We start from the raw sequence: 16,916 nt of genomic DNA, 5'->3' as shown, positions 1-16,916 counted from the left end.
CTGGTCCCATCATTCCAGTGAATGACCCCCAAGTTGAGAGATTCAGTGGACTCCTTTAGTCGTTTTACTTGACTCCTCAGCAGATTTAGACATTGTTGACCATTCTGCTCCCTTCCTTCTGCTTCCCTGATACATCACTCCCTTGGTCCCTTTGATCTTTCTGGCATCTTTCCTGCTTCCTATGCGAGCCCTTCCTTTTCTACCTGAACATTAAATGTTAGAGTTCCTCAAGGCACTCTCTCCTCACTCAGTACTCACTTCAGCTCAATTACATGGATATATGGAAGACTCACAAATGTTTACCTCTAGCCTACACTTCTCTGAGCTCCAGACACACACATGCATGCATGTGTGTGCATGAACACACAGAACTTCCTATTTCGGTCTCCTCTTAGATGTCACAAAGGAATCTCAAACTTATTATGTTCAAGACAAACTTAGGATGTTTTCCTAAATCTAGCTGTCTTTCCGCACTCCGTGAACAATATTACCATTCATCTAGTTGTATGATGCAAACCAAGACGTCATGCTTGACATCTCCGTCTCTTTTACCTAATGTCCACCCATTACCAATATACAATCTATTTTATCTCTCAAATATCTCCTATATCTGTCTATCTCCATGACCACTATTTTAATCCAGATGAACAAGAATCCATCTAATGTACTAGTGAGTGTGTCTATGTGTTCTTGTGTGTGTGTGTGTGTGTGCAGATTTAATATGCATATCCCTATTTTGTAGAAATAGGTTTTGTAGAAATAGTTTTGAGAAAACTAATGCTAGGTGGGGTTAAAGAACTGCCCCAAAAGGGGGTGATTAGGCACATGTGTGGTGATGGATGGTAATTAGTCTTTCTGTGGTGAGCATGATGTAATCTACACGGAAATCAAAACATAATAATGTACACCTGAAATTTATATAATGTTATAAACCAGTGTTACCTAAAAAAAAAACTGCCCCAAGTGGCAGATGTGGTAATTTAAAACCAAGTCTGACTCCAAAGTTAGCAGCCATAGGAAAGGAAAATAAATTACAATGTTATGCTAATTATATGAACATAAAAGAAACAAGAGAATGGCCTTTTTATTTTTCTTAATGAGAGGATAACACTCTTTGTGACAGGAATTATGGAATCATATCATCCATGCCAGTGCAGGGAAGACAGTAAAATTTCAAAGACATCCTATTCTACCCATCCACCGACCCCCAACTCTATTTTGGAAGCTTTCCCATATATCCCTCACTTCGATTCACCTGTTGTTAACATTTTGCTTTCTCTCTTTCTCCTCTCTCCTCCTCTACCTCTCACTCTCCACACACACGTGCGTGCACGCGCACACACACACACACACTTTTTTTCCTTGGAATCATCTGAGAATTAACTGCAGATATCATGATATGATAATCCTAACATCTTTAGTATATTTAAAAAATATTTTAAAAAATAATGACAGCTGTCCAATGGTCTCAAGTCTACCTAGAAGATAACCATGAAACAAATAAGAAAAAAAACAAAAGGCTTCTGTACAGGGAGGAAAATTGATTATAAAGCCATTACTATCTATTGAATATTGTTATAACCATTTCTAATCCATTTGGATTGGGGGTTGGGCATAAATAAGGAATTTTTATTATTTACAAAATTAAGTTTACGGATTTAACAAGTTTGAACACTGATTTTCACATACGGGATGGGAACAAATGACTTCTGAGGATTTCAATCTTTAACTGTCCAGTACCACAACTGGTGTTTATAATAATGACCCTAATTTTACAAGAACACATTCTGCCTGGTAAAGTCTGTTTTTTATGGCAAGGAAGTTTATATTCCAGAAAAGTTTTTACCCACAAAAGTTTAAAAAATTTTAAAGTTCATTTATCCTCAGTGACTTCACTTTTGGACAAAGCTGGATAGATGAGGTCTTGCTGAATATTATCACATAAAAATTGGCACTGCCCATACAGGAGACAGGATGCATATTTCATGAATTTCCTTTGAAGGATTATAGATGATGATTCATATTTAAAAGCATAACATCAGTTCATATTCTGGTCTGTACTGCCAGCATAAAGCAGTAAAAATATGTCAGTCAAAATCTAAACAGACTACTTGAAATTTCTCAGAAAAACTGGAAGGAAAATGAAATCTATCCCTGGGGTATTATTTTAACATCCAGCTTCCATGATAGCCAGTGAATAGCTGTGCTTTTTTAATAGTTTAAATCATGATCATTAGGCTTATTACATCTAGGTCACTGCTGGGAAGACAAATGCGGCCAGACAACAATGAAAATCATACCCAGGTGTTAACATATCGACTGCTGGGAAGAAGCAATCAAACGCAGCAAAGCACAGGAGGGTCTGAGCCGTTTTCTAAAAGGAAAGTGACCCTGTGACTTCACTGTGACAATACCTGCTGTGGGGGAGTTTGCATGGTGAGACTTTTTTGGCAGGTTGAAGATCTGTTCGCCAGGGTCGGGAGGAGGAATTGCATCTTGCCCTTGTCGCGCTTCAACGGGATCATACTCCTTCCCATCGTAGTTAGCATCATAGAATTTCTTAAACCACTGAATAAAATCCAGGTTGTCCTGGAAACGCCCTTTCACCAGCTTCTCCACTGGAATTACCTGCAAAATAAAATCACCATGCGAGTCACAAACCTCAGGGATGTTTTATTTAATACAACTAAAATGCTGCCTAAATATAACTATTTCTCTCTCCCAGTTTCTTAGCCAGCTGTAGTCTAGAATGCATATAATTTTTCATCACATTAAAGAAAAATTAAATGAAAATGTTGCACTTGGTTCTCTCGGAATACTTAAGTCTTGCGAATAAACCAGACAAAACAAAGAATACCCTCAACTATCATACTGACCCTCCTTAAAGTATGTTTATTTCCAAAGTATTACCTCCAGAAAACATGGGCCTGGGATACTGTGCTGTTTCAAGATTGATGGATTTTCCTTTTTTCTTTGTAATACTTGGTCCAGTTGTGTTGGAACAAACTCTTATAAGGATTATAGCTACTAGAGAGTGTGAATGAGAAAGATTCAAATCAATGCAAACATATTCCAATCTAACGGTTCATATGAAACAAAATGAGCTTTTATGGGGCTTGTTTATAATATATAGAGACTAACATGAGAACAACTAACCACAATACAGGCCCGGTAATTCATGGGCTACACGGGAGCCCAGCTAATGTGCCCTGGGAGTGCAGAGGAAAAGGAGTGGAGTCTGATTAGCGGAGTCACAGAAGGCATTCTGTAGGAGGAGGTGCACAGCGCCCACATCAACTTCTGAGATGAGTCTCAGCTTTTTATGAGGTAATCTTTCCTACCGGCAACCCAAAGAGCCAATCAGTATTCCCTTTAGAGGTTTTACAGGAACCTTCAGAATTACGACAGAAAAAAACATGGTCTGATTGCTTAGCTTTAATTCAGTGGGCAGCCATTTTTGAAGGCAATGGAAAGGTACCTAGGTATCCAAACTGCACCATTACCAGATTCTCACTTCCTCATCTTTGGGTTGGAATACTAGTTGGATGTGAGCCATGAGAGTTACAAAGCTAGGGAGTGAGTCAGATCGTGTGTACGTGACAGTGTGTGAGCATGGGGCATCACTGTGTAATGACAGGAACGGATGCTGTATATATGAAATTTTCAGCAAGGCTCTGCCACCTTAGGAGCTATATACCATTGATATCTGAAAACAGATTCATCAGGACCACTTAAATGTGGAAAGACCTCAAATACCAATGACAACTTTGAAAGGAAAAGAAGCAACTGAAGCATTTTAGTCCATCCATTAAACTAAATCATTAGCAATAAATTTTTCAAAAATGTTTTTTATGCAGTTACAAATTGAAAATAAATCAAATAAAGAACAAAAGACAGAGAAGGAAATTTTTGGAGGAGACAGTGTTTTTCATGAAGACTCTTCCAGTAATGGAGACTTCTGGGTGCTGATATCTCACTCCTCCCAAACTTCAGTAAAGTCCGCCCACATGGAAAAATTCCTTCCACACGTGCACTCAATTAACTTCTCATTGTACTATTTAAATAGTTTCATATCTTGTGGTTTATAAGTTGTGTATGCTGATATTGTTTTAGAAACTGCCTTCCTAGTGCATAAGGCTCTTTAACACACTACTACACTTTGCTTTCTGCCAAATGTGAAAATTTATAAACAATTTTAGATGATGGTGCTACATTAGCTGCTCAAAGAAGGCGCTTACTTCTGTTGGCTTAATTTTGCATTCCCTAGCAAAATGAAAGTTCCGGGGGCCTAAGTTCAAAGTCTGAGATGACAACCAAAACCGTGCACAGAAGCCTTCTATATGCTGTTAGGCTAGGACAAACACGAACAGGACCACTGTCTTTATCCAAGGACTTTTGAGTAGAGACATAGCTTAATAAGCTAAGGAGGCCCACAAAGATCATCAAGGCCAATCTCCCTCCATTACAAGAATTTTATCTTCAACATTCTTAACGATGGCTCATCCACTCTCTGTGCGTACACTTCCAGAGATATGGAGGCCCCTAAATTGTTAAATGGCAAATTCCATCAATAAAGCGATGAATGGGTGCTTCTTTTCTTTTCAATCTAGAAGCATTTACAGAGAATTAAATGAAAAAGACACGTGATGATGCTAATAAGTAAGGAGAACCCATAGCAGTGGTTTTGAAGACATACCGAAGGAGCTAATTGGAAATTAACCACAGCAAAGGACAAAGAATTCAAAAGGTTAAATATTTTGAAATAAAAATTCAGAGAGGGACCAGCCTGGAGGCGCAGTGGTTAAGTTCGCACGTTCCGCTTCGGGGAGCCAGGGTTCGCGGGTTTGGATCCCGGGTGCGGACATGGCACCACTTGGCAAGCCATGGTAGGCGTCCCACATATAAAATAGAGGAAGATGGGCATGGATGTTAGCTCAGGGCCAGTCTTCCTCAGGAAGAAGAGGAGCATTGGCAGCAGATGTTAGCTCAGGGCTAATCTTCCTCAAAAAAAAAAATTTTATAAAAAAAAAAATTCTAAGAAGCAGCCAAGATTTTCTTAATATTTTGATTAAAATGCGTTGATTTAGGAAGATACTAATTGCATTAAATTTAAAAATATATACTGGTTAGCAAACTTTTCTCTTTTCCTTTAACTTCTCTCTTTTATAACCCACTATTTTATTTTTTATTTCCATAGACTATTTATTGCTACCATCTATGCAAAGACAAGTTTTCCAATTCTCCCCTGCTGGTTTTTCTCTTTTCCCTTATTCAAAATTCATTTCTTTCCAAGCCTCTTCCCTCTAAGAGATATATCCTAAATAAATAATAGAAATTGAGCATGTATTTGAATAGCAGGAAACATGCCCAAGACTGAGTGGACTCTCCCAACAGTCCTTCACCGGGAGGAAAAAGGACTCAGTCTAAATCCATTTATATCACTCTAGGACAAAATTATAAAATTGAAAGGGGAAAAAAGGACAATTTATGGACACTAAGAATCTGAGCGCATACACTATGCTGGACACTTCCACATGCATTCCCTCACTTTAACTTCCTAACCACAGGGAAGAGGGTTTTAGTCCCATTTTATAGGTAGGTAAATTCAGACTCAAAGAATTTAAATAACTTGTGCCAGTCACGGCGCTGGGATTAAACCTGTGCTGCTTCCACTGTAACATGCTGTTTCTCCAAAGGAACAAAATACACAAAGAACCACAGTGGCATCTGGCAAATATAAAAATTTCTCCTCTGCAATGCTAAGACATGACAACAACATTTTAACATTTGTAATTCCTGTTAGAGTTTTCAGGCTAATAGCTACAAGTTTAGAAAAGTCTCATACAAACATGGGAAGTGAGGGTTGATGCTTTATGCCATGCAGACTACAACCTACTGTTGCGATATCAAGATACATCCCACTGAAACGTTTCTGGATTTTTGCATTTCTGTGCCAAAACAACAATAATTTTTAAGGAAAGACAAATGCATTTTATGGAGGTACAAGTTAGTCTCCTACCTTATCAACATTCATTCGCTTAAACGATGCTTGCAGAAGTTTAAAATTGTGAATATACTCATGCTCCAACTTTGCTTGAAATTTTACTTTCTTCAAACTAATGCAGCCTGGAAAGAGCATGTCCATGAACTGGCAATAGGCCGCTCCTGGAAAGAGACAAGAAAAGTATTGGTGTGAGTCTGACCGTCCCCAATTGTGACTGAGGATAGCTAGGAAGGAAGGCGCCATCTCTCAGAGCCCTCCTGGCTGGGTGTGCTCCTCTCCTCACTGCACTTACACCTCCTCGTCCACCTGTGCTGGGTGCCAGAGGGAAGGGTCCTGCCTCGATGCAGCTCCCACCACTTCCCCATTCCCGACCACTGTGGCACTGATGCTGCATTTACCGAGCAGCACCAGGTTCCGCAGACAATGAACAGGACTTTATACTTTAACGCCAAGGAAATCAGGGTGCGAATAATTCTTCTTAGCTTCTAGCAGAAAAAAAGGAACGTATTTTTTTCTTCCATCTAGCAGCTACCTGCTCCAAGCCATCAAAACATACAAATTTAAGAGAAAAACAGCAGAAAATTTAAACATGAGAAAACTACAAATGTTCTCATGAAATGAGAACTTTTAGCTCAAAAAAATACCCAGACGCCCCAGCTGTTTCATATCCATCTTGCAAAATGACTCAGGTGAAACTGCATAAGTAAGTCACCTAATAACAAAAACAGTTGTATACCAATTTAATTCCAGTCCAGAGCAATGGGGTTCCGATATTAACATGAAGGATGAAGACATGGAGACTCTGAAACTTACAGAAGTTCAGAGTCATGCTGTTTATGACTGAGAAATAAAATAACAGAAATGTTCAGTGAGTCCCCTGAAATTTCCCCAGAGGAAATGGTCATAAAAAAAGTCTTTGATTTTTTTTTTTATGAAGAACTCTTAGACCTTGACAATTTCAACCAGAAAATCCCAGCAAGCTCATGTTTACTGATTCATATCCTCTCAACAGTAAAGGCTAAAGGCACTTAGGAAAAAAAATGTCAAAACCAGAATGATTATTTTTCTTTTACGAGGAGGAAAAGCAATTGAGTGGAAAAAATGGGGAAAAGCAGCCATTTTTGTATTCCCTTTCCTTCTTTCATTCTCCAGATCTCTTGGTCTGTTTCTACAAAGTGCCAGTAATACCCCTTCATGACAGGCCCATGAAGGGCTCCCTCATTCTGTGGTACCAAGGTTTTTTTGAGCAGCCTTTCATTCCATTCAGGTGACTCACCTTTACATAGGAGGAACCCACTTGGTCTCTTACGTTAAACAGATGTCAAGCATCTTTTACTGAGATAGGAATCCAAGATAAGAGAGAACAAGATATCAGGGATGTAAGGGCTGCTAGAACAGGCAATGGTGGGACAACTCATTATTTATAGAGAAGAGCATGAAGTGATGAAATATAGGCCATAAGAAATACCACCTCCAGAGTCTGCATCTGTGATGCTTCCCCTTAGATGCTAATACTCTGATATGACCTATTACATTCCTAATCAAAGCAGATGAGTTCTCTCAAAAACAAGGTCAAATTCAAACAAAAAGCATTAGGGGTGTAAGAGAAACATCATGATCTTGGGGGGCATTCTTAGAGTCATCATCTAATTCTTCAGTTCTTCCCTGTGAAGTGCCACCAGAGGGAGCAAATTCCAATAGCCACTTCAACGTTATTTTTACAGAGATGGGGATGTCTAAATATAACTGCCTCATTACCTAATTTTTTTTTTTTTTGGTGAGGAAGATTGGTCCTGACCTAACATCTGTTGCCAATCTTCCTCTCTTTTGCCTGAGGAAGACTGTCCCTGAGCTAACATCTGTGCAATCTTCCTCTATTTTCTATGTGGGATTCTGCCACAGCAAGGCTTGAAGAATGGTGTATAGGTCTGCACCCGGGATCTGAACCTGAGAATCCTGGGCTACTGAAGTGAAGTGCATGAACTTAACCACTATGTCAGCAGGCCAGCTCCATTACCTACTTTTTAAAGAGTTATTTTTACTTTTGTAGTGTTTAGTGTAAAATTTACCTATGGAAACCCAGATACAGTCATGAGCGATATAATGACGTTTCAGTCAACGACAGACTGCAAATACGACAGTAGTCTCATAAATTTAGTACTATATAGCCTAGGTGTGTAGTAGGCCATACCATCCAGGTTTGTGTAAGTGCACTCTACGATGTTCTCACAATGATGAAATCACCTAATGATGCATTTTTCAGAACGTATCGCCATTGTTAAATGACATATGACTGTATATATTCTTAAAAAGCAACCAACGAAATCCCTCACTTTTCAAATTTAAAAAGCTTTTGAAAAAAAAATCTTCAAAAATGAGGGAAGGATGGAAAGAAGGCAGGAAGGTTCATCTCTAGTCTCATGACACAGAAAAAAAACACTGTTCATGTTCTGGTATATACTATTCTAATTTTTTTTTCCAACAGACCATGATTCCCTTTCTGGGTCATTAAAATATTCTCTACTGACATTTTTCATTGGCTTTCTGATTTTTATATCATGCTTAGCAACTTCCCCAAACCAGGACTATATAAGTATTCATGTATATTTTCTTCAAGTACTTTTATGGTCTCAAGTTTTACATTTACATTCTGAATCCATGTGGAATTTATTTTGGTCTAGGATATAAAGGATGGTTCTAATTTCAGTTATTCCGAATGTTAGTGGCAATCTGTCAGTTTTGGCTCCCTAGCATTTGGACACCTTCCCATCTGAGTTGCTGCTACAGTGCCTGCCTCCCACCAGCATACTGAAGGTGGGCAACATCCCTTTCCCCACTCTCACCAGTAAAGATGCAGGCCCATGATCTAGGCTCTGCATTTGGATGCTCCTGCCTGGGTCGCTATCTAATTCCAGAATATTTTCATTACTCCAAAAGGAAACTCTACACCCATTAGCAGCCGCTCTATTCTCTCCTTCCTCCAGGCCCTGGTAACCAAGAGTCTATTTTCTGTCTTTATGGATTTGCCTATTCTGGACGTTTCATATAAATGGAATCATAAAATATGTACCCTTTGTGTCTGGTTTCTTTCACTTAGCACAATCTTTTCAAGGTTCATCCATGTTATGGCAATGTATAAGAACTTTATATTTCTTTTTATGGCTGATTAATATTCCATTGTATGAATATACCACATTTTATGGGTCCACTCATCAGCTGACGAACGTTTGGGTTGTTCTCACTTTCAGGCTATTATGAGGAATGCTGCTATGAACATTCATGTACAAGATTTTTTGTGGACATAAGTTTTCAATTATCCTGGAATATTATTTAGGAGTGGTATATGGTACCTCTATGGTTAACATTTTGGGGATCTGCCAAACTGTTTTCCAAAGCAGGTGTATTATTTCACATTCCCATCAATAATGTATGAGGGCTCCAATTCTTTCACATATTCAACAATACTGTCTATGTTTTTTACTCTAATCGTCCTAGGGGGTATCAAGTGGTATCTCATTGTGGTTTTGATTTGATTTTCCTAAAGACTGACGATGTTGAACATCTTTTTCACATGCTTTTTGGCCATTTGTACATCTTCTTTGGAGAAATGTTTATGAAAATCCTTTGCCCATTTTTAAATTGGGTTCTCTTTTTACTGGTGAGTTGTAAGAGTTCTTTCTACACTCTAGATACAAGTTTCCTATCAGATATCTGATTTGCAAATATTTTCTCCTGTTCTACGGACTATCTTTTTTACTTTCTCGATGGTATCCTTTGTTGAAGCACAAAAGTTTTAAATTTTGAAGTACAATTTATTTTTTCTTTTGTTACTTGTGCTTTTGTCATATGCCTAATCCAAGGTTACAATGATTTACACCTACATTTTCTTCTAAAAGCTGTATAGTTTTAATTCTTATATTTAAGTCAACGATCCATTTTGAATTAATTCTTGTATATGGTGTGAAGTTTGGGTTGAACATCATTATTTTGCAAGTGGCTATTCGACGGTCCCAGCAGCATTTTCTGAAAAGACTGTTTCTTCCCCCACTTAATCGTCTTGACATTCTTGTTGAAAAGTCAATTATTGGGGCCACCCCAGTGGCAAAGTGGTTAAGTTCGTGCGCTACACTTTTGTGGCTCGGGGTTCACAGGTTTGGATCCCGGACGCGGACCTACATACCACTCATCAAGCCATGCTGTGGCAGGATCCCACATAAAATACAGGAAGATTGGCAACCCATGTTAGCTCAGGGCCAATCTTCCTCACAAAAAATAAACAAACAGAAAAAATCAATTAGTATAAATGCACGGGTTTATTTCTGGACTCTCAATTCTATTACATCTATGTCTATCCTTACGCAATAACACAGTCTTGATTATCATAGCTTTGTAGTCAGTTTTGAAATCACAATCCTTTAACTTTGTTCTTCCTTTTCAAGACTGCTTCAGCTACTCCGGGTCCCCTGCATTTCCATATTATTTTTAGGATAAGTTCGTCAATTTCTGTAAAAAGGCTGCTGGGATTCTGACAGGGATTGAATTGAGTCCAGAGATTAATTTGGGGAGTGTTGCCATCTTAACAATATATTAAGTCTTCTAATCGATGAACATGGGATGTCTTTCCACTTAATTTCTTTCAATGATGTTTTAAAGTTTACAGTATTTAAGTCTCACACTTCTTTTGTTGAATTTATTACTATTTTATTCTCTAATGCTATTCTAAGTGGAACTGTATTCTTAATTTTATTTTCAGATTGTTCATTGTGAATGTATAGAAATATAATTCATTTTTGAGTATTGATCTTGTATCCTGCAATCCTGCTTAACTCATTTATTAGTTATAATAGCTTTGGTTTCTTAGGATTTTCCACATATAAGATCATGACATCTGCAAATAGAGATAGTTTAACTTCTTCCTTTCCAAAGTGAACGCCTATTTCTTTTCTTTTTTTTTTTGAGGACGATAAGCCCAGAGCTAACTACTACCAATCCCTTTCTTTTTGCCCAGGAAGACTGGTCCTGAGCTAACATCCATGCCCATCTGCCTCTACTTTATACATGGGATGCCTACCACAGCATGGCTTTTGCCAAGTGGTGCCATGTCTGCACCCGGGATCCGAACTGGCGAACCCTGGGCTGGCGAACCCTGGGCTGCCGAGAAGTGGAATGTACAAACTTAACCGCTGTGCCACCAGGCCAGCCCCGCTTATTTCTTTTTCTTGCCCAGTTGACCCTAGTTATAACCTCTACCACAATATTGAAAACAAGTGATAAGAGTGAACATTCTTGTCTTGTTCCCAGTCTTAGGGCAAAAGCATCTAGTTTTTCACTACTAAGTATGATGTCAGCTGTGGGTTTTCCATAGACCGCATCATCAGACTGAGGAAGTTCCCTGTTTTTTATCATGAAACGATGTTGAATTTTATCAAATACTTTTCCTGCATCTACTGAGACTATCAAGTGGCTTTTGTCTTTTATTCTATTAATATGGTGTATTACATTGGTTGCTTTAATCTCATTTGATCACGGTGTATAATCCTTTGTATATGTTGCTGGATTCATTCTGCCAGTATTTCGTTGAGGAATGTTGTGTCCATATTCGCAAGAGATATTGGTCTGTAGTTCTCTTGCGATAGCTTTGTTTGGTTTGGGGAGCAGGGTAATACTGGCCTCACAGAATAAGATGGAAAGTGTTCCCTCTTCTTTTATTTTTTGGAAGAGTTTGTGAAGGATTTCTGCTAATTTTTCTTTAAACACTTGGTAGAATTCACCAAAGTCATCTGGGCTTGGGTTTTTCTTTGTGGGAATTTTTTTACATTATTAATTCAATCTCTTGTGATATAGGTCTATTCAGAATTTCTATTTTTTCTTAAGTTTCAGTAGTTTATGCCTCTCTACGTGCTTATCCATTTCATCTAGATTATTAAAAATTATTGATTTTTAAACATTTATTTTATAATTCATAAGTTCTAATAAATTTTCAGTTGATTCTCTTTGGTTTCCTAGCGAGAAATAACGCGTGATACACTTGTTGCGCTATATGTGCGTGCACACACACACACACACATATATATACATACGCATGCACACACACACTTTTTTTCCTTTAATCAGAATATCTCATGTTCTTCCTCTACGTCTGTTATTGGCCGCTGACCTCTAATACTAAGGAAATACTCCTCTAAGTGTTACCAAAAGTTGCTATCAGGAAGGGATACTGAGTTTTATCAACTACCTTTTCAGCAACCATGGAGAAAATATGTTTTTCTCCTTTGATTTATTAATATGATCAATTAATCATATTCAGTGATTTACTAATGCTGAATCACCTTAGCATTCCTGGATTAAGTCCTACTTGGTGATGTTTACTATGTTTTCATTACGGTGGTGGTTTAGATTCCCAAATACTTTATGATTTTTGCACCTGTACTTGTGAGATTTCCTGCAACTTTTTTGTGTGCTTTTGTCCTATTTCTTATCACGGTTATTTGAAGTTTAAAAAATAAATTGGGAAACTTTTCTTATTTTTTGAGGGTCTAAAACTTGAGCACTAAGGTATTAAAAAAAAAAAAAGATTTGGTTAGAATCCTAACTGCACAATTTACTACCTGTACACTCTGGGCTTTTCACCCCTTCCCTATGCATTTCAGAACCATACGAGCATCAAACAAGTTGAACAATTTTTTCAGTAAGCAATGTAGAAAGGGTAGATCACATTAGCGTTTCTAGTAAATGGTATATTATATGATCATCTAGGTATATCTTATGTCATATTTTCTAGAGTCAAGGAGCCTCTGAGAATTTTTAAGAAACATCTATCGACTTTGGGAATTATGCTGAAGATTTGTTGCTATTGCCTTTGGGTATGCCCATTTGGGCATTTTCAACTTCTGATTCCCCAAATCTCTAGTGCCCAAGAGACATGAAAAGGATGCCTTGAAATGAATTGTTGCTACTAAGATCATCACGGAGAGTTCTTGTTGGGGCAGGAAACTACACCAAAGTATAACCTGAAAAAGGCTGCTGCATTCTGATTCCTATCAAAGGCCGACCCTGCACTTGTAGTCTGGATCACATCCCCTCTCACCTCCCCAGTGATGTCACTCCTGCAAATGTCCTCACTCTCTCTTGCAATGCCGATTTCTCTCTGAATGGATTATTCTTACAGCATGCAAATATGCGCTAGTACTACTTGACTTTGACAAAATAAAATTTAAAAAACCTTCCTTGATTCCACATCATTCCTTTAGTTACTGTACCATTTATCTTCTCCTAGTCATAGCAAAACTTGACAAAATTATCCCTGTTTCCATTTTCATCTACCATTCAAACCAATTCAACTGTCCTCCAATCTTACCATGTTCTGGTCAAGATCAACAACAGCTTCTCTGTTACCAAATCTAAGTCATTTTTCTTTCTGCATCCAACTCAAACTCTGAGTAAGTATTTGGCCCTGCTGCCCACTCCCTCTTTCTTGAAATTCTATAATTTCTTCCTTAATTGGACAAAATGGGCACCAACTAACTAAAAAATTCAGGAATCAGTACTATTGTCCTGGAAGTCTCAGCCAGTCACAAATCAGAATGTTTCTCATGGACAGGTGTACAGATTTTTGGGTCATTTCATTAACCTTACAATAATGTGGCCTACATTTTACACAGATCATACTTTTATCAAATTATGCCAAGGTTACTATTATTCACATCATGTACCACCCGTTGCTAAGGATACTAGAGTGGTTTTCTATGAAACCACTACAAAATTCAAACTCTTTCCCTGACCTACAATGACCTGTGACCAGGCCTCTGCCCACCTCCCCCTTGCCTAATGTCCCTTCAGGAGGCTCCTTTCACACTGGCTTCATTGCTTCCAGGACACCTCAGGTCTGTTCCTGTCTTACCACCTTTATACAGGCTGTTTCCTCTGGAACTCCATATTCTTTCTGCCATTCAGATCAAGGCTTAGATGTCACCTCCTCAGCGAGGCCCTCCTTACCAGGCCATCTGAAGTGACCCTCCAGTCACTCTTAATCACCTAATCCTGTTTTATGTCTGGTATTTTGTTGTTAACTCACATGTTGGTTTGTGGTTTACCCTCCCTCACTGGAATGTAGGTTTCAAGTGAGCTTGTACCTTATCTGTCTTAGTCTCCTCTGTATCCAAGCCTTTAATACAGTAACTGGCATAGTGTGGGCTTCAATAAATATCTGGTTAATGAGTCTACAGGTTGTAAGATTTGAACCCCAACAAAAGCTGGTAAACAGTAAAATTCTAATGTTACCAAAGTCCCAAATAAGAGATATTACAGGAAGAGTTGCTATATATATTTTTAAGAATTGATGGGGTATAAATAAATTTTAAGAACACCAAAAAAACCACCTAAACTAAGAACCACTCTGGAGACCGAGTCTGCAGAAAAGTGAAAGATATGCTTCAAAAAGCTAAATATAAGAGAACACACTTAGGTAAAAGCAACCAAATCATATGATGATATGCTCACCAAGAGATTAATTTTGATGAGCTATGCCTTGAGCCCATCAGCCCAGGGTGCTACTACAGTGATGAAGGTCAACAAGATTCCAGAAATGATCAGGAAATAAGTAGAAAAAAGGAGAAAATTCTGTCTTTGTACAGTGCCATGTTATGCCTGCACCTACAGCCCTAAGAATAGTTTTAGTTGTTATACATCAGAAGTAACATAATAGAGCTGAAACGTTTGGGGACAGGAATCCAAAATGGACAGGAGGGGAACTGTATAAAGGCAGAACTCAAAAATCAGTCCCAGACTCAAAGGTTTCAGGGGATATGTGATTTAAGTCTATGAAATCATGAAAAGCACGATAAGACAATCTCATTTTTACCAGATCCCAAGACTTCAACAGTAAAATAATATCAGGATACGTGGACATTTTTAAAAGGAAATTTTCAGATAACAGAAAGGAAATAATACATTTATAGACTATAGTATGCCAAGAAATACAAGAAATAAAAATACCCGCGTTTGGATAAAATCTATTACAGACTTCAAATCTATTTTTAACATTCTGACCTCACAGAGGTAAGTATTTTTATCATCATCACTCTATTTTATAGATCAGGGAAAAAGGCTCAGAAAGTCATCCAGCTAATAAGGAACAGAAGTGGAATTTAAACTCTGACCTCAACTTCAGTTTTTTAAAATTTGTCCTCTTCTCTAGGCTGCTTCTAGGAAATTACAAATGAAAATTCAAAGAAAATTTTCTAAACTTTCTTTGAACCTAAGTTATTAATTCTACAAGGAGTCACAAAGGAAACCGCAAGAGAACATATGAACCTTTCAGATTGATGTTAGGAGTGTCCCTTACATCGTTCCTATTCATGGACTCCAGGGCTGGGCACATAGATAATTAATCTGCCCCAATGTCATGATTTCATATTTTAGTATATATACTCGTAAGAATTTCATCTTACATATATATGTAATATACATATATAAAATACAAGCATTTCATATCTCTCCCTCTTACTTCCTCCCTCTCTATATCTATCTATCTATCTATCTATCTAATTGCTGTCAAAATCTCACAGCACTTTTCCAGAAATGTGACAATCTGTGGAGAAGACATCAAGCTATACTGGGTTCTGCCATGAACAGCTCCTTGAATTGCTCATCTGATTTTTCTCATGGGCCAGGGAACTATTATACAGAAATGCCTTTATCATTGCAGGATTTAGTTACAACTTTCCATAATCTTATTTGGTATCAAGAAAGGGTCAGAAGAAAAGAACGACGACCTTAATTTACTGGACATACCTATGCAATTATACCTTTCGTTACAGGTAAATAATTCGTAAAAAAGCTTATTCTCTCAAGCTAGTACCAAAGAGGACCAGGGAGGGGGCGGGGAAGGACAGAGAACTGGACTGTTGGTCCTTGGATCTAAACTTTGATCATCGTAAATGGACTGTGACATGTCATCACACCCTCCTCAGCCAAGAGTATTCCTATCTGCAAAACAGTCAGCTTTGGAGAGATCTCTAAGCTCTAAAATTAGATGATTCTCTCATTCTCAGTCTGTCACCAACTTCTCTTTTAAGGGATACTTGATATTTCTGCTAATTAGAAGATAATAATGCTTCACCTTCCCATGACTAAGACTTTGGCCAGTGCTCTTGCTTCTAGCCATCAGCATCTTTTGTTGCAGTTTCCAGAAGACGCTAGTACACTGCTGCATCTGGAGGGGGCCCTCCCAGGAGCACCCACTCATGCCCCTTCCAGATTTCAGTTCTGCAATCCTATCTTCCACGTACTCATCTTGGAGCTCGTGACATTTATACTCAGCAACACAACTATATTTTCCATCATCTTCAGTAGTTGGATATTAAATGTCTTTCATATTAGAATAGTATTTGTACACAATAATCACAAACTCATTCCAGCTCTATTTTTGCATTCGGCCCTGTCATTCCTTGAACTGATATTACTGCAGAACCACATCTGTAACCAAAGCCCAAACCTCATGTCGGAGGCAGTATTCCCCTTTGGGAAATCGAGGCTTCCTAACAAGGAAAGTGAGGCTGCAAAATACAGGGTTACATATTTCCAGTGCCTCAGCAGAAATCTCTCTACCTACACAAACACAAGGTTTGAAGAGCCTCACAGCAATTGTAAAATAATGATTTGAAAGATTAACATTTTAAAGGAATTTAAAATCCCCAAGTTCAACTGCATTTTTCCAATCCAACAAAAATATGATGAAATTAGTAGCAGCTCTATGTTTTTTGAGGCATCTTTCACATTCCTGGCACGAACGGCAGCCTGACAGCTTCAGTTACCACAGTGTTATTTAACTCTGTTGAAGTGAACTTAGGACACCGTCTGCTTCACCTGCCCCAAGTCACAAACGCAAAAACAAAGGTCTGGAGTTCAGAAA

The 16,916-nt window shown here is 38.2% G+C and overlaps 1 protein-coding gene across 4 annotated transcripts in view; it reads right to left on the bottom strand.

Moving 5' to 3' along the window:
* The window catches only part of MAPRE2 (microtubule associated protein RP/EB family member 2), a 147,014-nt gene that overhangs the window by 35,949 nt on the left and 94,149 nt on the right, over positions 1–16,916 (bottom strand). For all 4 annotated transcript variants that reach the window (XM_008529444.2, XM_008529443.2, XM_070629898.1 and 1 more), the window contains 2 exons: positions 6,020–6,165; positions 2,415–2,628 (listed from right to left, as the gene is read on the bottom strand). In XM_008529444.2, the coding sequence (XP_008527666.1) occupies positions 2,415–2,628; positions 6,020–6,165 (360 nt within the window). The remainder of the gene's footprint in view (positions 1–2,414; positions 2,629–6,019; positions 6,166–16,916) is intronic.

Source organism: Equus przewalskii, chromosome 7, assembly GCF_037783145.1.
Source record: "Equus przewalskii isolate Varuska chromosome 7, EquPr2, whole genome shotgun sequence".
Taxonomy (NCBI): Eukaryota; Metazoa; Chordata; class Mammalia; order Perissodactyla; family Equidae; genus Equus; species Equus przewalskii.
Note: the sequence above shows the minus strand (reverse complement) of the source record. Positions and strands in the feature narration are given on the sequence as shown.